The sequence below is a fragment of the Canis lupus genome, chromosome 1, assembly GCF_048164855.1.
Source record: "Canis lupus baileyi chromosome 1, mCanLup2.hap1, whole genome shotgun sequence".
In the NCBI taxonomy this organism is placed as follows: Eukaryota; Metazoa; Chordata; class Mammalia; order Carnivora; family Canidae; genus Canis; species Canis lupus.
This window is the reverse complement of record NC_132838.1, coordinates 9,241,681-9,265,764: the sequence shown is the minus strand read 5'-3', so window position 1 is coordinate 9,265,764 and position 24,084 is coordinate 9,241,681. Positions and strand designations below refer to the sequence as shown.

At 37.2% G+C, this 24,084-nt stretch overlaps 1 protein-coding gene across 3 annotated transcripts in view; it reads left to right on the top strand.

Annotated features, from left to right (window-relative positions):
* Positions 1-24,084, top strand: part of DOK6 (docking protein 6) — a 369,524-nt gene that overhangs the window by 270,697 nt on the left and 74,743 nt on the right. For all 3 annotated transcript variants that reach the window (XM_072820613.1, XM_072820617.1, XM_072820624.1), the window contains 2 exons: positions 9,934-10,072; positions 23,151-23,268. In XM_072820613.1, the coding sequence (XP_072676714.1) occupies positions 9,934-10,072; positions 23,151-23,268 (257 nt within the window). The remainder of the gene's footprint in view (positions 1-9,933; positions 10,073-23,150; positions 23,269-24,084) is intronic.

Sequence of the window (24,084 nt, the reverse complement as noted above, 5' to 3'; positions counted from 1 at the left end):
TATTTCATGTAGGTTGGAGGTGAAGGTGGATGGGTGGGGGGTTAGGGATGGAAAACTTGCTCAAAGGGTAAAAGGAATTATATTCTCAGAAGTCAGCTCCCCTAAGAACTCCTGAATCGTTGCTGCTTTGTCTCTAGATTTTTTAGATTTTTGAGCCCGTGTGATTTTCATTCCTTTCATGTCTTGTATTAAAAGTCTAGTTGGGAAAAAGGCATGTAAAATTGAAAGTGTGAGATATTACAGGTGCCATAATATAAATTTATACCTAATTCATGAGGGGAAAGAGAGATGGTTGCTCAGTTCTTAACTAGGACACATCAGGATAAACCTTGATGAGCCCCAAACTCTAACACCTAAGAAAGTCTAAGATAACCAAGGGATAGCATAAGAGGGTTGACACTTTTATTTATGATGGGAAAATATTTGCTCCATTTCTTAGCTTCTACTTTGAAGGTGATTCAGATGATCTATTCACCATATCTTCAATTCAGTTTTTTTTATTTTAGTATAATTGACACACTATGTTACATTAGTTTCTAGTGTACAGCTTCGTGATTCAACATCTCTATATGTTATGCTGTGCTCACCACAACTGGAGCCTGTCACCGTGCAATATCATTACAATAGCATTGACTATACTCCCAATTTTGATTTTTGAAGGAATATAATTTAAAATTTAAATGGAGTTTAAAATTTAAGGTTTAAAATCTATTAACCTGGGAAACCTGAGTGGCTCAGTGGTTAAGTGTCTGCCTTCGTCTCTGGTTGTGATCCCAGAGTCCTGGGATTAAGTCCTGCTTCTCCCTCTGCCTATGTCTCTGCTTTCTTCTCTCATAAATAAATAAATTAAATGTTTAAAAATTAAAATAAAAAATAACATCTATTAAGTTGGAATGATGACATTTGGCATTATTTTAAAAAATCTAGTTGCATTTGAAATTCTTCAATTTTTAAAATTTAAGTAAATTCATGTTTTCACCATGGCATTAAATTTTCATTTCTGTTACAAAACTAATGAAAAGGCTGTAACTTAAACATACGTTCACATCTTTTGAAATACCCATCAGTATTTGCCCTCAGTATATCAGAATGATTGTGTCATTTTACTGCGTGGCTGGTTTTGATAATGACAGAGAGACTAAAAGTTATACTCTATCAGTGATCTGTCAACCAAAAACCTCTAGAGAAAATTTTAACACAATAAAGATAACCAATTCACTAGCTCTTAATCTCCAAAATGTGTTATTAAAAAAAAAGTGTTATTATATTATGTATTTCATATAATCACCTACTCATTTGCTGAGTTTTTTAAAGGAAAAGATAAATATATGTAATGAGAGTAAAGGCAACATACGTTAATGTTTATTATTTGCTTATCTCTTTTTTAATATGATTTTTAAAAATATTTTCCAGAAGCTAATACAGTGCCTGACATGTGATTGGTTGATGTCCAAAAGAAAATGTCAATGAATGCATAAAAATACCCTAAAAAGAAAAGGCAAGATTGTAATATGAAAATGTAAATTAATATAAAATCAAGTATAGTCTTGCATTTCTTTTCTATGTGGATACAGTTTAAACATTTTCCTCTCTAGTCACTTGAGATACTGAAGTTATCTTTAATTTAAAAATTACCTTCATTAGTTATATTCGGAGCAAAAAGAGAATAAAAACATAATTTGGAAGCCCTGATTATAGGCTCTTTTGCTCTGAGGGAATAGAATGATCTCATTTTTAGGTTCCTCTCAAAACTGAAGAGAAACATAACTCTTTTAATTCAGTGAGTAAATACTAGTAACTCGTCTGTTAAACTGTAAAAATTCCCCAACCATATCTTGACAGTCAAATTCACTTTAAAAGGGAAGTATAATTTCTAAATGAACAGAATTTAAGTTTTCACTTGACTTGATTTTGTTATTAGCTCTTTCCCAGCCAAATAGGTTTGAGTAGATGTTGGTAGCTGTTTCATATGATATATGCCCAGCCTCCCCCAAACAGTTTTAAAATGGAACAAGTGTACGTCAGCCAGGAGCATAAGATGGATCAGTTCTCTGTTCTCTTTTTGGCAGTTTGGCCAACTCCATTCGGAAGAATACACTTAGGCTGTAGGATCATTCTTCAAAAATTTTTTTTTCTCTTTTACATTTTATTTTGCTTTATTTTTCACTATGAGGGACTACAAAATCAATACCTGTCAGGTAGCCATCATACTGATAATTTTCAAGTCATTTCAATCAATAAGTGTATGGAGTGCATGAGGTGCTTTTTGTGATTGACACTGAGCGTTAAGGTTGTTAAACTCCTACTCCAGGAGAATTTATTTTTCCAATAAAGCCACCAGGAGATGTATACAGGATGAATATACAATTAGCTGTAAACCTTTAAAAAAATTCTTGCCCTAAACCTTCAAAAACCTATAATATACCAATTTAATAATGACAATGGTAGTTATTTGTGATCATTTATTGACATAATTAAATAGCAAGAAAGTGCTATGACTTTAGATCTTTACATGGTGGATTTTTCAGTTCTAAATTTTTGAGGCAGAAAGGAAGGTTAAGTAGAAGAGCATCTTTTATGTATCTCTTTTTAAAAATTTACTAAAGCCAAAATTTTAGGGACACTCGATTGATTTTTTTTTTTTGCATTGAGTCGAAAAACCAAAGGAATTAATTCAAAAGTAAGAAAAAGTAAATAAAATGGAATAAAATTGAAACATTGAAAATATTTTGAAAAGATGGAAATATTTTAATTAATTTGATTGTGATTTGGCCATCACAAGTGGAAGACTTAGAGAATCTTCAAACACATTTGTACACTAGAGATCATTTAGATCAACGCTTTGATTAAAAAAAGTTTTATAAAGGATCAAAAAGGTATTTCAAAAAAAAAAGTATTTCACAAAATTGATTTTCAGCAGATGCTGGACTGAAATCAAGATCTCCTTGCAGGATCAGGTTTCTTAACTTGTTTGAGGGAAAGCGTTGTATCCCTAAGGTACCAACGGTAAAATCAACCAACAGCCACCACATGCATTAAATATTTGGAGTCATACAATAATAAAGTCAAGAGGCAGAGAGGATGACAAATGTTCCTCCTTACAAAGGTCTTGAGATGAATTTGGGAGTGCAGGGAGGGTTTGATTGCAATTCACCTGTTTTATTGATTAATTGCCTGATTTACCTTAACATGCATTTTACGGGCATGCCATTGAGAAATATTCTTGGAAACTTGATTTGACAGAAAAGGAACAGCAGCAAAGAAGGAGTGACCACCTTCAAAACATTTTATCTCAAGCCCTGTTCTCAGCTCTTTCTCTCCTCTACAGAAATTTTCATAATTAAAGAATTATGCATGTGTTTCTGCTTCTCATCTTGAATGAACAAAATCTAGCTCTGTGATAATAAGGTGTGCTTGAAAATCACAGGTCTGGGTTCAGACCACAGCTCAGCCACATAAATTTCAATGACCTTGGGCAGATTTCTTTGCCTCCTTAGGATGGTGTTTTCTGTAATGGGAAGCAGTGAGGACCTTGTAGATGTTTGAGGCTCAGTGAGGTAATGCACATACTGTGTCAACACCAAGGTTGGCCTATCGGTACCCCATGGGTGTTAGCTATTATTTTCACTGTTGCTACAATTGTTGCTGTTACTTCAATTCATTACACACCAGAACTCTGCAAACCTGGTTGTCTTGAAAATTAGATCAGATGTTTGTGCTACACTGGCCAGAGATTATGTGTGTGTGTTTTCATATGGAAGGGAGGATCCACATGATCAGTATAATATTTTATAAGTTTAACAGTAAAAGTGTATTTGCTAAGTCATAAGAGACTGAGCTAGACACATTATAAACACCACATCTTCACAAAAACCCTGTGAGAGTACTCTGACCCTTGCTTTAAAATTTAACATTAAAAAAAATAAATAAATAAAAAATAAAATTTAACATTAATTTAATTTTAATTAATTAAATCCAATTAATACATTAGTAGCACTTCTTTTTTTTTTAGTTTGACCATTTACATAAAGAAGTATCAGTGAAAAATATAAATATTCCTCCTAAACTTACAACCTCTTTTATCACGTCCACTTCACCCCCAATAAATAGCACAGTTACTTTTTTGTGCATTTGTCCAGAGTTTCATGTACATGCAAAGACATACTTTTTTTACAAACATGTTAGTATACTACACATATTACTGTCACCCCTTTTTTCATCTAGCACTATGCTTTAGATATTTTGACAGTAGTAGTGATAAAAATACTACTATTTAATGAATAATAATTATACAGATAGTATTTTAAGATTTATATATATTAATTCATTTAATGTTCGAACAGCCCTCTGAAAAAAGTACTGACATAATAAACCTACTTTATAGATGAGAACGCATCATGTGTTGTGAGTTCCAAATATTTTTCCTAGTTTTTAGTTTTGTTTTTGTTTTGTTTTTGTTTTTTTTTAGAGGTTGTTTTCAAGCAGATTCATTTTTTTCCTTTGGTCACCTTTTGGCTTGGATCATAGCTTGAAACTCCTTCTTCCTTCTGAGTTTATATAGGAATTCTTCTGTTTTCTTCTACTACTTTTTTTTTTTTTCCACTTGCTTTAGAGAAACTCATGTCCGACACGCTTTATTGGAGAATCCAGCTTCCCTCACAGACTGGGGATGACACTCCCATCACGTTTTTAGCTCTCCTGCCAATTGAGTCTATTTCCAGTCTTGCTGTGCTATTGGTTTTGTCTATTTGTCCATTTTGCTGGCAGTTTCTTACCACAGATCCAAGTCTTGACTCATCAGAGCTGATAGAAACTTCAGCCTTTTCATAGCTGCTAACAGAAAAGTAGAATGCCTGCATTGTTAAATGACAATAAAGATTAAACTGTTAATGGAATAAAAGTGTTAATTGGTTTTACTCGCTCTGCAGAAAGGCTGCACTTTGAAGAATTTCATTACTTTCTATAATTAAACATTAAATTTTAAATACTGAATAGATACACCACAGGGTTTTCAGGAAAGTGCTCCTGCTCTTCTCCATTGCTGAGAGTTTAAAACTTTTGTGCGCACAGAGGACAAATATTTGGTCATGAAACATATCTATAATATTGCAAAACTTACATAGAGAACAAAGCCATACAACCATGAACGTGGACAACATTGCCAGAGGTGCACAGATTCGTCTGTGGTCAAATTGTATTGAAAGACCCACAAAGGGACACCTGGATGGCTCAGTGGTTGAGCATCTGTCTTCGGCTCAGGTTGTGATCCTGGGGTCCTGGGATTGAGTCCTGAATCGGGCTTCCTGCAGGGAGCCTGCTTCTCCCTCTGCCTATGTCTCTGCCTCTCTCTGTGTGTCTCTCATGCATAAATAAATAAAATCTTAAAAAAAAAAAAAAGAAAGAAAGAAAGAAAGAAGAAAGAAAGAAAGACCCACAGATAAGTATTTTGAAGTTCATTTTTTAAAAATAAAGTGTTTGCAGAACTTTTGGTGAATTTCTTTTGTTTGCCATTTGGAAGAAGACTGGAATTTTGAAATCACCCCTTTGTAAAGAGTTAAGTTTGAGACTTCAAGGCAGGAGAAGGAGGGCGACCACTAATAGCTTGCAGGATGCAGGCACAGCCTCAAGTGAAGTCACCTCCAGGTCACCCTGTTTCAGAAGCTGTTTCTCCTCTTTGAGAAGTGGGAGAAGCCTGCATAGCAGAACCCCTCATTGGAAGTTCTGTTTCCTGTGACCACGGACATTCACAGAAATCCTGGTTGGTCCTTACTTATTAGAACACAGTGGAGATGAGACTGGGAGTCATTACTTCAAATGACTGTGGAAGTGAGTGGCAAGGGGGGAGAGACAAGGAAAGAATAAGTGGAATTTGAAAAAGAGCCATTGAGGGAAAATACTAGAATTTTCTTAGACTACTACTGAATCAGACCCTACTAGCCACCAAACACATGCTGGCTGCCTTGAGTGGAGGAGTCCCCTACACCACCTTCAGATTGGATGCCCTTCTAAAAAGACATGGGACTCAGAAAAGGCAATACTACTCATGGGTCTGGTTACTATAGTGCAAGTGCAGAGTAAGGCCAGCAAAGGGAAGAAGGCCAGGAGGGTCGAGGCTCAGGCTTCCAGGACTCACCCCCGCCCCTGCTCCCAGGTCAGTCACATAGGATGTACTTGTTCCCCCCACGATGATGTGTGAAAGAGCAGAAGCCTCGTTAACCAGAGAAGCTATAGCAAGCCTCAGCATCAAAATTTTTACTAAGGATCAGTCATATCAGCAGGCAGAGGCTACGGGATCAATGTGAGTCACTCAGACCCCAGTCTCCACTGGAGCAAAACAGGCATTATATAAGGATAAACTCGGGGTGCTTGGGTGGCTTAATCAGGTGAGTCACTGCTCAGGTGACTCAGGTCATGAACTTGGGGTCCTCTCTGCTAAGCAGGGAGTCTGCTTCTCCCTCTCCCTCTGGGCCTCCCCACCTCTCATGACTCTCTCGCTTTAAGAAAAAAAAAGATAAATTCATCTGGCCACATGGGTACAGCATGGCTCAAGGCCTCAGGCACACAAAAATTCACTCTTAACAGGCTGAGCATTCCAAAGGATTGGAGGTTACAGTCCAGTAACCAGCCAAGGTACCTCCCCCATCCACCACCACCAAATACAGGCCTTTCCCTGGAAGGTGCAGGGGTCAGGCAACCCCGGTCTGCTGAATTCATCCCTTCCTGACCACTGCCACTTGATTTAATTAAAAGGCAAATGAAAACAATCCTGTGGCCAAGCTTTGTTGCTCTCATTCTATCGATCAGGGACTGAACTGGGAAGATAATGTGTTCAGGTCACTCCCCCATTACCTCCTGTTGGCCCCAACCCCCCTCCCTGCCAGCACTTCTGCAGTCACATGTATCATTCTCAGCACAAGGCTTATCCCCCCTGTACTCAGAGAAAAGGAGTCGTGTGTATGTTTCCATCCTTTCCATCCTCAGGCTCGGCTCGGGGCAATGCCTGGTTGACAGGATCTCCTTGATAAATCTGTGATAAACGAACATGACAGATGGTGACTTGATGGCTAAAATCTCTGCCCTTTGTCTTTTGGATCCCATACTGTTATAATGACCCCTTGATCACAGTGTCAAAAACAAAAAACAAAAAACAAAACCATCCTGGAAATTAGTGTATCAGTTCTACTTGGAATTTTATCAGTTCTACCCTCATTTGTTCCTTACAGCTAACGGTACCTTAGAGATGATATTCTTTAACATCCAAATTTGATAAGAAAAAGTATTAATTTTGTGAAAATACCTTAAGTATAAAGAGAGCTAACAGTAGTAAATAAATTTCAATCGAATTCAGTTTAGAGTCATGACAGACCCCATATTTTCGACTTTTCTTCAAATAAATGCAACTGAGGAATGTGCATGTTAGCAGCAAGGGGGTTAGGGTACTCACATGTAGGTAGCACATGTATCTTAGCTCTTCCCAAGTTAAGGAAAGGATTCTTTTAGGGTTTGTTTGTTGGTTTTTTTGGTTTTGTTTGTTTGTTTGTTTGTTTTTTGCCCTTTTGGTCATGGTACATCCTCTCTGCCCTTCGGTCTCATATGTCACTGTCTGAAGCTGCACAGACACAGCTTCTGATTGGTCCTCATTTGGGTCCCAGGTGTCATCTCTGGCTCCCTTTCATGAAATGGTGACATGTAGAAAGAGTTCTGTAGGCCAGTGCTTCTCCAACTCTAATGTGCACAGGAGTCACCTGGAATATTGTTAACTGCGGGTTCCAATCCAGTAGTCTGGACAGGCTCCCAGTGATGCCAGTGCTGCTGGTCTGTGGACCACACATTGAGTAGCTGGGCAATGACCATCAAAATGACTTCCTCTCTTCCCCCATCTTCTCTAATACTGGCTTACTCCCACAAAAACTATTCAGACATATAAGAAAAAAGAAATTTCTGTATCTGTTTCTTATGAGTCCCAGCAGACCATGTTTTAAACAAAAAGCAGGGAGACCCAAATGACTGATTCCAATACAGCAGACAAAAGTCGTTAAGTATGAACTAATCTCACCGAAGAAGTTTGACATTCCTTTAGGATTTAGATGCATTGAAGTTTTAGATACATTGAAGAAAGAACACCCTTAGCCTAAAATGTCTTCACTTTTTAAAGCTAGCATGTTTGCATTCCTAGTTTGCTGATCAAAGGCTGAAGTTTACAGGAGGCTGCCTTTCAGAGGCTGGAGAAAGCCTTCTGTAAGCTTTCAGACCCTCTCAGGGCAGTTCATCCCCAGAAGGTGGGCAAGTGTTAGACCTTTGCATCTCAGCGACTAAGGAGTGACAGCTGGTGTCTTCATTATCTCATTTCCGAGGGCTAATAAGCAGTGCTTTTCAGATGACAGTGAACAATACTCACCCTGGAACAAGCCCCACTCACTACTTGTCAATCCCTGCCCTGCTCTGGCTGTTGGACTTCTTTACTCTTCTGAATCAACAAAGAAAGCTCATTTGTTTCACTTTGTGAAAACGCTTCATTTTCCCCCCAGACTTTCCATTTCACGCTGTGTGAATTTTATTAAGATCTTTTTCACAGAAGCTAAGTGCTGGCTCTATGGGGCCCTACGGGATGGCATTCGCAGCCTCTGTGATGTCTGAAGCCTCTTGAGACATTTCTTTTCTCCTGAAAACTCCTTAGAGAATCCTAGAGAAGAATCCAAAATCCTTTTGGTGCCAGAAGACATAGTTTGGCCTCATGAGCATCTTGTGCAATTTTTTGATGTTATAATCTGAAAACCGAAGACACAGCCATCCAGCTATCCAGTATCTGAGTGGTTAACATCATAACGATATTGAGTGGGTCTCTCTGACGGCCTCCAATTATTTAATTATTTTTAAAAGCTGGCTTCAGGTATTAATTAGAGATATTTTTCATCTTAGAATTAGTCTTTGTTAATAAAATCTACCTATAAACCTCTTGCCTTAACAAGGTGTCAGTGGTTTTATTCCAATAAAGATATGTTTTAAAAAGGTAATTATAACTAAATAATTGAAAAAGAATTTCTATTCTGATTTTTCCTCTTGAATGTACATAATAAGAACTTTTAATGTTATTATATGCTCTCAGAAATGACATAGTAATCACTGTGGAATAGCCCATAAGATAAAAATACTAAAATCAAGTCACTCATTTCTCTGCAGTGGATATTCAGATTAGTCTTTCAACTATCATAAGGATCTTATGAGATGAGTGTTATTATTGTTCCTACATTAGAGATGTGAAAAGGAGGCATAGGCAAGTTATTTAACTTGTCCAAGTTCACACTGCTGGTAAGTGGCAAAGCCAAAATTCAAAGCAAGTATCCTCACACCCAGATAGGGTCTTAATGGTGCAGCATTTCCTACGATGCACAAGATCTGCTTAAGGATCTCTCGGTTTAAATAACAGCATCAGCTGTAGCTTGTGTCTGCAAATCCATAAACTAAAAAGTGTGCGGTCTCCTTAGTTCTTACCACAGTGAGTATAAAATTCTCAGATTCTGCAGATTCTTCTTAAATTCTTTAAATTTCAAGAGCTATCAAATCATAGGAAGTAGAGTTACAATAACAAATGTGAAAATCCTTAAGGAAAACAAATGTTTGTTTTTATTAGTAAGAAACGTGTAAAAGATGCACGACAGTGACTGAACCCGCTTGTGTCTGCTTCTGTACACTGTTGTGCACACTTCTCAAACTCTAAATAGACATGGGTTTCTACCCTTTGTTCCATCTCATGTACCATTTAGACATGTGCTTGTTGATTGGTTGGCTTGCTCAAGGGTGAATCTGCTTCACTAACTCCCATGAAAGTCAAGGAGGAGGGTGACAACAGGGCGAGGGCATCTTTTGCGTGGAGAACTGTTACGCACTTGAACACATGAAGACCCATATCTTTCCCTATCTCTATTCTCACAGAATGTGTGACACAGGAGAAGGACTATTCACTTTTCAAACAAGGGAAGGAGAAATGATCTATCAGAAGGTCCATTCTGCGACACTGGCCATAGCTGAGCAACATGAAAGATTAATGCTAGAAATGGAGCAGAAGGCCCGGGTAAGGCTCCTCCCTCGGTAACCTAACAGCTTGGAAATGAATGTCGCTGAGGTCTGATGCACACCATGTATATGTGGGCCCATTCACATCAGCACCCTCATGTCCACCTGACCCGCCCCGCCCTCCAGCCCCGAGAACTCGCCCCAGTTACTGAATCCCATGCCTCTCATGTCCTCTTCTGCAAATGCCAAAAGAAGTTCTTTGTGGCCGCTGGTAGGGTACCATGTACTCCATGTATCTCCTCATGACCTGTTGGCACAGTTTCCCAATGAGGGGTGGGGTGCATAGAGAATGAAATACAAAGCAGTGCTCTCTGCAATCACCACATACGGTTGGACCATCAGAGATTCAACTGTGGACCCGAAATAACCAGGAAAATTAAGCTACTACTGAAAAGGTTTCCGCTTTCTTTTTGTCTTTCTATTTGTCCTAGATTCTCTGAGAATTCTAGCTCTTTCTGTGTTTCAGAGCCAATAATAAAATATTTGCAGAAGAAGCGTATACTGTTTACCAACAGAATGATTTGTTTGTTATCCTGTTCTGGAACTCTACTACAGTTTTGAGGTCAAGCTAAGAAATAATTCAGTAAAGAATCTGAAATAGTCAATTTTTACAAGTAGCTGAGAAAAAATTATAAGCTCTACTACTAACTTCTTTGAAAAGCAAATAATGGAATGATTATTGGCCATAATCTTAAGAGGTGACCATCCTTCAAGATTTATAGAGATGTGTTAGATTTCATATTATGAAGGGACAGGTGGAGTTTTGGGAAATAAGTGGGCAACTCACTGGATGACACAATTCTGTTCTAGTTTAAAGACTACAGAGTTCTATACGTAGTATTATATTTGTTTTCATTTTTAAAATTCTCCAATACACAATATTTTGACACAAAATTATCTTTTAAGAAAACAAAAAGTAATTTAACAAATGATCATATGTTATTCTTAACAGATTTCTAGTTTTGTGAATACTACATACACATTTTCATCTACTTGGGAAGTGCTTTAAAGAGCTTTCCTAATGCCTAAGTGTGACAAGTGAAAGCCAGACTTTATATGGGATGTTTGGCCTTTCATAGGGATGAATGAGTGGCTTTAGGATTATTAATATGATTGTGTGGTTAATTGAAGAAGCATTAATAAGACGTTGGCATAACAGTCTTTTAGAAAGATTTTGGTTAAATATCACACATTGTAACAATTATCTAATTAATATGAAATGCTTCCAGGGGCTTAAATCAGTGAGAAAATATAACTACCAAATTTCAAATGATTTCAGTATCTACTGATGTCTGCAACCAAAATTAACAGTCGTGATGTCACTTGCTATTAGTTAACTACACTTAACAGTTGTAGCTTTACTTGTAGTTGTTCTGAACAGACAAAATGCTCAGCAATACAGTCATTGAATTGTATTGTCTTAAAGGCAATTCCAAGAGCTCTTTGACAAAACCATATTGTCTACTATAAAGGAGAGCACTTAGGGTGTGTCCTGGCTTCACATCCCAATTCCACCACTTACTGGCTGTATCATCTTGGGCATCTTGGGTTATTACCTTCTAAATGTCTCATTTTCCTTTATCTGTAAAATGAGGATATAATAGTCCTACTTATTTGGTTGTTATGAGGTATTTGTGCATTAAAATCTGTAAAGTACTGTGAACAGACCTGGCACATGGCAAGTACCATGAAAAGGTTCATTATTATGATAGCGATCCATCTGTAGGAGTGATTTTGAATAATTATAGGACCTACAATGTTTGTGAAGACTCTAAATTGTTATTCCCAACTGTAGTGAAATAATATCTTTCAATCCCTTTCAAGTATGTCTAACAGTCTTGTGCCAAAAAATTTGCAAAACAAAATTTAATTCACATTTGCTATTGATGCTGCCTTGTGTGGTAAACATGATAATGTACTGTGAGGCTGAGAAGCTTGTCCCCAGAGCAGAGCCAAACAATTGCTGTTAGGGGTTAGAGACCAGCAGTCCATTGACTAAGATCTCAGGCAGTCTACAGCTGGGGGGAGATAGTGGGTGCCCCATGGATCTGAGTGCTCAGAGACGGAAAAGTGGGGCAGGTGTTTAAATAGCAGGTTCACCAAACAAACCAAATGTTTCTAAAAATTACAAAATCAGAGGCTCCATCAGTTTGGTGAATACATGCAAATGGAGCATTTGGTTTATTTTCAAACACAATTACACAACTATGCTTTTCTCTGAAGGTTAATACTAATAAGATTATTTCATATCTAGTGGATTCTTCAGACTAAGCCAAGCTGATGTTTTTCAGAGGGCATGCTACCACAACTTGACAACTGCCCAGATTCCTCAAATTCTGGAACCTTCAGTAAAGATCCCCAGGTCTCTCAGACATAATTTTTACTTTTTCTTTTAAGAAACTGCCTCTGCATGCACAAATTTCTTTGAAAGAACAAGTTCCAACAACTATGAAAACAGTACTTAGGCACTATCTAACTCTTTATTTGCTTATTTAAATAAAATGGAGGCCTGTGCTATAAACTAGGCAAAAGTATAACTTGGGAGTCAGAAAGCTACCCCCAGACCTCAGATATAAAAATGATGCATTTTATTTATTATGTATATCCTACAAAATAAGAAGATGACACTGCTCCCTGGCTTTCCAGTTTTAAAAAATTGGCCGTGTGAGATTATTAATTGAGCACATAGAAAATATGTACATGTTTTTTATTATATTTACATTTATAACATTACAAGATCAAATCAGTAACAAACTATATAAGCAATACATGCCCCAAACATTGTTGTTCAGGCTCCTGAAGCATTTACTTTCATCTTTTTAAAGAGAAATGATTTAACAGTATCACTGTCTTGCAGATAAACAAATCTGAATGAGAAATAATATCTCAACAACCATTTCTGAACTGTAACAGAGAATTCAGTATAATCTTTTAACATCACATGTGTGATTAAAACCTTGATTTGCCCTTTTAATTACCTTCCTTCTTAAGGGGAGGAGGGCACAAGAATAAGCATATTTTGATATATCTCCATCATCTAAGGTAGGCAATATTTCTCTTCTTGTTTGAAGAATTTGATGTCTAGAAAAAGTTCACCGCATTGTGGATAAAATAGTACATTTGCACTGTAAAGTACTGGATAACAAGAATCATTAAATCGGTAAGACTATTAAAAAATATTTTATTTCCCTCACTGAGAAAGATAACAAAAGAGTTAATTACTATTAACCCACTCAAGAAGTTTTGAAATAGAGCTTAGCCATTGATTAACCATTCACAGGCTTGTAAACTGCTTACTCTACTGAGTGTGATCCCCTTTGTGGGATCTAGTAATTCATCTTTGCTTTTACTCCTTGAAATATCAAACATTCTCCATGCCTTAATCAGATTGGTAAGATGATGCCATCACAAAATTTGGGTGAGCATTACTGAAAACACCACTTGGGCTCGTTCTATGGTTATGACAATGGACCCTGACTGATTCCTTAAATCACCAGCTTATTGGAAGTTCCTTAAACCTCCATAAAGAATGATCTTATTTCAGAAGACAGTTTTGGCTTTGGGGGAGTGTGGGAGACTTCAGCCACCGTGTTAAATTTTGAACTAGAACTATTTCTAAGAGATTCACTAAGATTCCAGTCATTGAAGAGATGATTAAAGCTGGATATGTAAGCAAGTGGCCCCTCTAGAATTTGTTTCCAGAGCATTCTTGTTCTTAGAACCATTGGAGTTCTTTTAATGCTATTACTAAAAGCATTTATAGGTCCTCTGGCACACATCTGCAACATTATCAAGGAAATTTTTCTTGTCCTTGTGATCGAAGCCATTCATCAGAAACCACATCACAAATGTCCCTTGTGCTTCTGCCTGGTGAGGCTGGAATTATCGGAGATAACAAGGCCTCACGTGCCCTGAAATAATTTGATTTTCATGGATCTGTTACACACACACAAATGTGAAAAGGAGTCCTTTTCTAAATTTGGTTTTTAGGTTTGTAACCTTTACATATGTAATAAAATGTCCTTAGGTAAGAAGTAACTGAGAAGACATGAATTAATTTTTTAATGAATTTTCCTGATATCAAAAATAAGCAAGTGAAAGAAAAGGGGCATGGTCATTAGTAACTTTGAACCTTATTATAACATTGCAAGTAATTTAAAAGCTCGTATGCATATGGACAGCCTCCCATAATAAGAATTACAGTGTATCTTTTTATTTTTTTTTTTTTTTTTTTTTTTTTTTTTTATTTTTTTTTTTACAGTGTATCTTTTTAAAAACAGGATTTGGAATACTCCTATTTCCAATAATTTTGGCCACCTGGTAACCAGAAGAACTCTGTGTAGTTTAAGGACAAATAGCAACAGTGTTATTAAAATACCAGCAAGATGGCTCTAACGCCCTGAACACCACCAGCAGGGCTGCCCACATGCACTGCTGTCCAAGGCTATCAATTCTATGGTTAGGTCTGGTGGATGGAAAAAAAAAAGAATAACAGAGTTTCATGTAAAACTTCTTGCTTAGAAAATAAGAGTGTTTTCATTCTCTATTACCTGTCATTTTACATGCTCTTGTTACTAGCAGTATATGGAATAAAAGCAAGTTAACCTCAGACACTTAACTAAAAAACCACACTGTTCCAAGAATAATAAACCTTTTGAACAATAGAAGTTTAAAAAACAAATTCTCTTATTTCCTTTTATAATGTCAGATGAAAAGAAATTTCTGAAGAAGCAGCATTGTCTTACACTACCCATACGAACAAGCCCAAAGGGGTGGTTTTAGCGTCTTTGATGGAAACTGTGATGGCATCATCTTACAATGATGAAAACGTCTCAAGGAAAGGCAAAGTGAGAAGAGTACAGAAGACAGAAAGAATGAAGCTGGCTTTGTGGAAAACGAATTCAAATAGCGATGAGAAATTAAGGGAATTTACCCTCCTGGAGTTATGGTTTATTGCAGAACTTACCCAAGTAAACCCTTGAAACGATTTTTGTGTGTGGGTGTGTCTAAATAGTTTCATGAATAGGGAAATATTATTACATCCCATCGATCCTTTTTTTCACATTTTAACATCTCTCAAGTCGAATATGAGTTACAGTTTAATCGATAGCTGTATTCTTTTGTAGTGCTACATAAAACAGTGTTTTGTCTTTCAACTGATGGCATCTTAAAAAATACCACAATACTTCTTTTAGGAAGTATTGTAAAGACACTCAACTGTTAGTCCCAAGTATAGCCAAATAATATCATTCAATTCATGTCATGTACATTTATCTTTTGAGACCATGAGTACCATGGACTTATTTAAAATTTGGTGAAGAAATGAGAAAGCCTTCCAGAATGGGCTCTCTCCTAGGCAGTTTGGCTCCCTTTCTAGTGCAGTCACTCTTCATACCCACATTTTACAGGAATCTCTATCTGCTACAAAAAAAAATTATAACTAGTTTTCCTACACTGAAAATCTGAAAAATATGGACTCATAATACCATGATGAATAGTACACAGAAAAATTTTAACACTTTTTGCAATTTCTTTTCTAGGTTTATACATATAGAACCTTAAGAAATTCTAAGAAAGGTTTATATGTGTGATTTGTGATTGCAAGTGGTGTGTAATATCTAATATATAGGAATATCTGCTAATAAATTCATTCTTCAAAGTTCTATTCATGATTCTGTTGCTCAATATTATCAATTATTAATCATAAGACAAGAACCTTCATTACTACTGACAATGGCCGGTTGGTTCCCTGCTGGGAAATGCCATTTGCATATTTGTGAAATTTTATTTTACTGATTGGTAGACACTGATTGTAATGAGCCAACACAAGCCCAATTAGAACAAATTATTATAGTTGATAACTAAAGTGGACCTGTGATCCTAATTAATCCATTTACTTACTGGTCCAGAACAATAAAGAAATGTAGTCTCTAAACAAACACACAGACATGAAGAAAAAATACTGATTTCTGCATAAATGCACAAATGATATGGAAATGGGGAGAGTTCAATGTGCAATTTTTGTAGCAAGTGGTACTGTAACACAATATAATAGTGCAAATTTTATTTATATCATATTCTTTTTTCTCAAAATTTGCTGTATATCCTCTGGATGTCACTTAAGAAAATGCATTTTAGGGGTGCCTAAGTTAAGCAGGGAGTCTGGTTCTCTCCCTTTGCCAGCTTGTACTCTTTCTCTCTCTCTCACTCACTCACTCTCCCAAATAGATAAAATCTTTTTTAAAAAAAAGAAAATGCATTTATTTTTTATATTTAATCAACTTGATTAGAGTTGATAATGTATAAGAAAAATGACTGCCTGACATAAAAGAGTACAATTTTCTGTGAAAAAAATACAGTTTTGTTCTTTTATTTGTATTACTAGAATCAAAGAATAATGAGGAAACTCTACAAATGATTTTCTCTCTTTTTTTAATATGATGGTCTTATTTATTCATGGGCATACAATCTGCTCATGGCAATTATGAGAATGATTTCCTTAAAGAAAAACAATAAGTTTCAAAGGTCAATCAAGATAATTCAGCATACAAACATATAATTATGGCATTTACACATACAACCCAAAGAATCAGGCCATCTTCTCTTTGGGACAATGCTGTAAAATAGAAGAAAAAATGTAGGCCAGTAGTGGGCAAACCCACTATAAAATTGTGAGAATCACATAGGGAGTTAATTAAGCTTACTTTCAAAAAACATGAGCAAAATAAGAATTATCAATTTCTGGAATGTATTCAGTGAATGCATATGTATTAGTTGAAGCACTGCACCATAGTGGCTAAACCAGGTAGACTCTAGAAAAAGAAAGAACCGTGTGACCTTGTGCAAGGCACTTACCTTTGCTATGCCTTAGTTACCTTTTATTAAAGGGGGAAAAGAAAGAGCAATAGTAATATCTGCTCAGTGTCAGAGTACCAGCCGGTCTTTGGTAAAAGCCCAGTTATTAGCTAAGTCATAAAATGAATGGCGAAAGAATAAAATTTAGCTTTGTTTTTAAGTGGATTAAATTTTATAGCCACTGTTAAAAGTTCATCCCAGCTCTCACGATGTGCAGATATTGGAAATTAATTATATAAACTTTAATACAGCCTCTAGATATTTACACATTTCAAAATCAAAAGACAATGAACATTTTATTTACAATATCTATGAAATTGAATGTTTCAGTATGTATTCATCATGTTTCCTATATTCAGAGAGTAGCTCTGTGAATGCATCTGCTTACAAACAATAGATAGATGATTGATAGAGGAGGAAAGAATATACATATTCTTAAAGGCATTACTGATTACAGGTAAGAATGGCGTTCAAAGTATTTATGCGTATGTTTGTAATAATTTCTGATGTTATTCTACAGCTCAGCTTTTTTACCCTCCATGAAACTATTGTGGCCAATACATGCTTGAAAACATATAAGAATAACCTCCATTTTGGTTCAAGTATAAAGAGAATAATACTCTGCAAAGTCCAATTCTAAATGACATCCAACAACTTCCATTAAATGATTCTATAAATGATGCTGTGTTTGTACCAACTCACCAAGGTGTCTTCTAATTCCTTTTCATTTATCTTGAATAAAATGGAAGATTAAGTGTGAGTTGTCCCCTATTGAAAATTAAGTCAAGTCTGTGAAAACCCAATTGCCTGTAAACCTTCAACTTCAGAGGACTGTTTGAATAAATCCAAACAGTGCCGAGCTTGGCTGCCTGAAGGTCTCTGGAGTTTCTATTTCTATATAGTTTTCAAGTTTCATGAGCTTTTTTCCAAGAACAAATAAACTCAATGTTCTCAATGGGGACTGCATTTGTATTCACCATTTCCTTATTAAGCAACATGACTTTTTTTTTTTTTTTACCTCTAACGTACATGTCACATGTTACCTTAGCATGTACCCTGACCACTTGTGTTTTTCAGCGCTTCTCTATGGCATATTCCCCATCTCCCCCGTTCCTCTTATTTCAGACACAATAGCAAACATGTTGACATATCCACTCACATCTCTTAACTCTTTGTTGTACCAAAAAAGCTGAGACTGTCCTTTCCTGGCTTATGTTATTTGTGTGTCTAAACACACACACACATACATACACACACACACACACACACACACACACACCCTGCTACGAGCATTGCTCACTAGTCTCCCACCTGTGTCCTACCTGTCCCACCTGCCCATACTGACCATCTATCCCTCATATTCATATTTATTGGATTTTATATACTTCTATTTTTTTAAGATTTTATTTATTCATGAGAGACACACAGAGAGGCAGACACACAGGCAGAGGGAGGCTCCCTGCAGGAAACCTGATGTGGGACTTGATCCCAGTACCCTGGGATCATTCCCTGAGCTGAAGGCAGATGCTCAACCACTGAGCCATCCAGGCGCCCCTGGGTTTTGTACTTCTATTAAGCTCTTAGACTTAGATCTAAGAATGTGACCACCTTCATTGCCATTTCTTCCATAGCTCGGTTTGGACACATTTCCAGGTCTTGACCACATGTATGCATAGATACCTCTGGTGTGAGCCGCCTGTCCCATGTGGCAACAGCAAGCCAGCAGTTTCTACTGAGCATTTCAGATGGGACAAACATAGTGCTCTTCACTGTAAAAGCATCATCTTATGAAATATTTATAACAACACTTAAGGTGGATTATATTAATTCCAATTTAGAGATAAGGAAAAAAAGATTCTTTAAAAAAAAAAAAGTAAGGACATTGCCTGAGGTCAAATGACAAAGCAATGATAGAGTTGGTGTTTGCTAACAGTTGTGCTGATGCTTAGCCGTGCATGTGTGATGACTCCAGGGCTGGGCCACCCCTACTGTGTGTTCTCCTCTCAACAGAGGGGAGAATCATGTGCATTCCTGCCTTGGCCCAAAGGAACTGACCCAGTTGGTGCAATTCTCCTCTTATCTGCTCCCTGAAGAAGAGAGGTCCAGTAGTTTATTTTACAGTTAGCTGTGATGAAGAGGAAATGACAAGGTAGGGACCAAGAGCAGGCTGCCCCAAAATGTGCCACTTTGGCATATTGGTTATTTTGAATTAAAGCAATTTAAAAAACACCATGTGCAAGAAGGACAGTCAGTTCCCTCTCTGTCCCTCTGAAAGCAGGAAATAAATCTCCCCCATGAAAGCCACTCTCCCTGTTCCAGGAGAAAGTGAGACATTCTTACCACCAGAGACAAGGAATTCAGAGCTGAGAAGGCTGTGTTGGCACTTCTTGTTACTTTTTACTAATTTACTACCATAGCCCAAATTCTATTTTGAGATCCTTATTAACTGAAACTCCCAAAGTTCAGTTTTCTTTGTCATGGCAGTTCCCCATAGATTTATTGTCTATTTGTCTAAAAGTACAAAAACATCCTGCCTTCATCATTTCCCTGGGCCTCAATTTCATTACTGGGCCTCCATACACACATAATAAAACTTTGGGGATTTTTCCCTGTGAGTCTGTCTTGGGTAAATGTAATTCTTAGTCCTGCTAGAAGACCTTGAAAGGTAGGGATAGAATTTTTCCTTGTCTTAAACATCATAGGCTTTAGTGCCTCCGAGACATCACTCACAATGTCACTGTGAACAAATTATATTATCCCTCTGGGTCTCATTTTCCTTGTCTGTAAAGTTCATATGGCATAATTATTGATAATTTATATGGATATCGAATGGAACAACATATGAAACCAGTTTGCACATTGCCAGGCACGTAAGAATGACTCATAAAATGCTAATATATCAATGCTAACTTCTTCCTCTCCCAATAACTCTCCCAGTTATTGAGATTTGTGTCTTTAGTGCTAATAGGACTTTAAATTGTCTAATCAATGATTGGGGAGATACAGAGGAAAAGTAAAATTAATTGGTTAGCAGGGATTTCTTTTAATATACAGATGAATTTATACAGAGGAACACAAATTAGCATTAGTGTTTATCACAGGTGGAAGCAGAGTCTCAAAACAGCAAAGGAAAATTGCAAAAGGTAATAAGGTAACCTGGATAATTATTTTGGTAAAAACAGGAAAAGGCTCTGGTGGCCAGTAACTTGACAAAAATTACACCAGTTTTCAGGATCTACCGCTTTTTCTTGGCAGTGTGAGTGCTTTCAAAGTACAGAGCTATATTCTCACATATTGTAACGAGTTGGAGAGGAAGCTCATTTTTCCCTAGAGAGATCGACCTCAAAGTCCAAAGAGCAGTGAATTCAGAAATCAAGAGAACTGATTTCTATTAGTGGTTCTACAGTTGGGATTTTATCTTGAGCAAATCCCTGAATTTGGGGGGTTGTGATTTTCCATCCATACAATGAGAAGTACTGGGCTCTCTAAGAAGAGTTCAAACCTCAAATTACATGACCCATGCACACAGTAAGATTGGGCTTCCTCCAGCCATGGCGGTCCCAGTAATTCAGGACAGTGGAGGGAAGGAGAATCACCCTTAGAGGTCATCAGAGACATGGCCAAAACAGACATAATGTCATCTCTACATTGCATGATTCCTCAAAGCAGTCATCAGTCAGCACAGATTTAGGGGGGAGCCCAGACACCCTGTGTCTGAATGCAGCTATCTTCAGTGCTCCACAAAAGTAATGCATATTTGGTACTCCCAGTGACACAACTTTATTGAAAGGCACAAAGCAGAATGGCTTGATGGTCCGTGAGCATACTCAATACCTGGTTTTGAACAATGACTGAGGAATGGATTCTGTGATGTGTAGAGGAAGATTTAAACATCTGAGGTGTGGGCGGACAAGATTTGTACCATGGACAGAGGTGGGGAGATTATAGACATGTTTTCAAATACAGACACTTCATTTTTCCGAATTAAGTATTGAAGTAGAATAAAAGGGAACTAAAGACACAAGGGAAGACAGAAGGTTAATGGGCCCCTGTAATCTGAAATCCTTGAAGACCAAGACATAGGGACACGAGGCCGAGAAACAATAGAAGGCAATTCAGGTGAATTTTTTTAGGGCGGAAATTTCCAACTTATTTATTTCCAGAAAAAAAAAAATGTCTACGTGTTTCCATGATGCTTAAGACTGACCATTTGGGAAGAAATGTGTTTCCCAGAATTAAAAAAAAAAAAAAAAATAGAAGGAAAAGTAATTTGGGGAAGAAGAATTAACCACCAAAGACTCACTGTATGCTAATAAATAGCAATGTATTAGGAAAAAAACAAGGGTAGACAGAAGTATGGTTCATACGAGATTTGATTTATGGTTAATTAATATTTATTAATAGGCATTGCTCATGCTAAATAAAGACGTTGTATGTTGAACTCAGCTTATGCCTCACCTGAGAAATTGGCTTTCAAGGTGAAAGCCCTCTTGTCCCAGTGATAATTTTGTAAAATGAACCTTACCCCTGTCCCTCACAGTCGTGGATAAACAGTGTGTACCAGACACTTTTAGCAGACAGAGCCCCACCCACAGAGATTCTCCCAACGGTTAGGTCTGGGCTAAAACCAGAAGTGTGTATGGTTAACAAACACCCCAAGGATTCTGGAAAGCACTGCCCTATTATAACCCCAGGCCTCCTACCTACCAACCATGGGATGTAGGTATGGTTAATACATCTATTTTCATAAGAAGGAAAACTTTGAAATATATCAAATTTTGAAAAAATATAAAAATTAGTTTACAATGTTTGCTACTTGGTGGAATCTTCTGAAAAAATACCTTCAACAGGACCGGACTTTTAAATTCACTGAGTAGAAAAAATAAATAAATTAATTAATTAATTAATTAAAATAAAATAAAATAAAATAAAAATAAATTCACTGAGTAGGGCACTTTTGTGGCAAGACATAGCAGATCTGGAAATGTCTCCCTGCTAATAATGTGAAAGCAAATAAATATGTTCCCACCCTTTGGCTTCATCGTTCCATTAAAATGTAAAAACCTCTTAGTTTCCTATGGCTCCAGCGGGCCTGTTCCAACATATCAGGTGCTTACCTGACAGCATCTTCCATGAAGGGTGTTAACACGACGCAGAGTATGGCAAGCGTGGGAGGCGGGACAATGCAGGGGGAAAGGGCACATCACAGGGAGCAGACGGGTCTCTAAGGTTAGACTTGACAGACATGATCCTCATGGCTCCCACTTCTGCCAAGAGTCAGGGATTAAAAGAGGAGGAAATGTGAGCTTTCATTGATTAGAGGATTGCCCATGGCCTGTCAGAAAGTGAACATTTGCTCAGATTGCATCAGAGAACTGTGTGCTTAGACCAAGTAAAACTCCTTCCGGATGTTTTTAAAAACCTGGTGTGAATCAATAAAAATACATTTCTCTCTCGAAAATGCAGTGTGAAGTATTGTTCTCCTTGAACTAATCATATGCTTGAGCACCTGAGCGACATTGTGTTGATCTCTGCAGCTAACCTTAAAATTTATGTTTCAAGTAAGAACATCTGGCACACTTTCATCACAGAGCTTCTCAGGGAAAACACGTGTTTAATAGCTAAAAGATCCTTTTGCAGGAGCCAGGAGAAGGTCCACTCAAGAAAAGATCCATTGGGTGAGGGTGGGAGGAGATGTCCAGAAAAAGTGTAAGACACTGAAATGGGTGAAAGGGATTAATGGGATCCAGTGTTGGGGGCCATTTGGGAATATTTGTTTCTGAAAGGGCTTGCATCTCCAATCTGAGTTATTTTATAATTCAATAAATTGCAGAAAGCTGATAGTAATGCAAATAATTCTTGTGCATAGAAATGCAAATAAGCTTGTCTGATGGGGTACAACCAGTTATTGTTCTGGCTACTTGCCAGCATTCCTGATTGGCCGTATGCCCTTTGAATTCTCCTTGGCATCAGTTGTACCACCTTTTTGTTCTTTCTAAATTAACGAATGAGATTAAATTGTCTACAAGTGTTCATTCCATATGTTTGGAGTCATGATTTTCCTTTTTTTAAAAAAAAGTTAACCTTAGCAGATGAGGCGGGCATCTGTAACAGATTCTATCATAGGTTCCCCCACATTCAACCCTCAACTTCTGAAAGAACAAATATCAGTGTAATGTTTTGCATAAAGCCTGACACGTTTCCTTTTTTTTTTCTTTTAGCTTCAGACAAGCTTGACTGAGCCAATGACGTTATCCAAATCGATATCTCTTCCTCGCAGCGCGTACTGGCATCACATCACTCGTCAGAACAGTGTTGGAGAAATCTACAGTTTGCAAGGCAAGTAACTTGAAAATAATCAAGCAGCACCTCCATTAGCCTCCTACAGGTGGGCCAGGAGTCATGCAAATTGCTTTGCTTGCTTTTCCTCCATTTTCATTTATCAGCTGTCACTGGCCACAGTGGGAGCTCTGAGATTTACAGTGGCTTTTCTAAAGCTATCATTTCATAGACTCATGGTAGAAATTATTCCGAAAGTCACTGAGGGCTAAGGGCCCTATTTGGCACAGGAACTTGACTAGAACATTATACAAGACATATCATCAGGAGACAAAAGCAGCAGATATTGGGGTAACATGTTTCATGCCATTTTACAAAGGAGTCTTTCTTAGCATCCTTCTTTTCTTAATAGGATTGACTATCAGTTCAGGAGGCTGATTTCAGGCTGTGTAATAAAATGCTACATAAATGTACTCACAGAAGTCTTAAGGTTTAGCCAAAGCTTTGACACAGAAATAATTCTGGAGGGTGCCAGGCAGAGGACAAGTGTGAATACTTTGCTTCTGTGTTTTTCCTGATGATGAGTGTTTAATTAACTAAAATGGGAATGGTTTACCCGATGAATCAGATTCGTAGATAGCAAGTATTTGATCAAGAACAGCACAAAAACTTAGCTTTAGCATTTTTTTCCTCCTATTCTCTCCCTATTGTCTTAGAATGAATAATCTTATACTTCAGATAAAATACTCAGCTGCAAGTGAATATTTGACTAACAGTCGCCCAAGACTGAGGGAAATGGGAATTTAGAAAAATAAAGCTAACAAAGCACAGCTGAAAAAATTCATCCAACACAGATTTTTTTTTTAAGCATAGAAG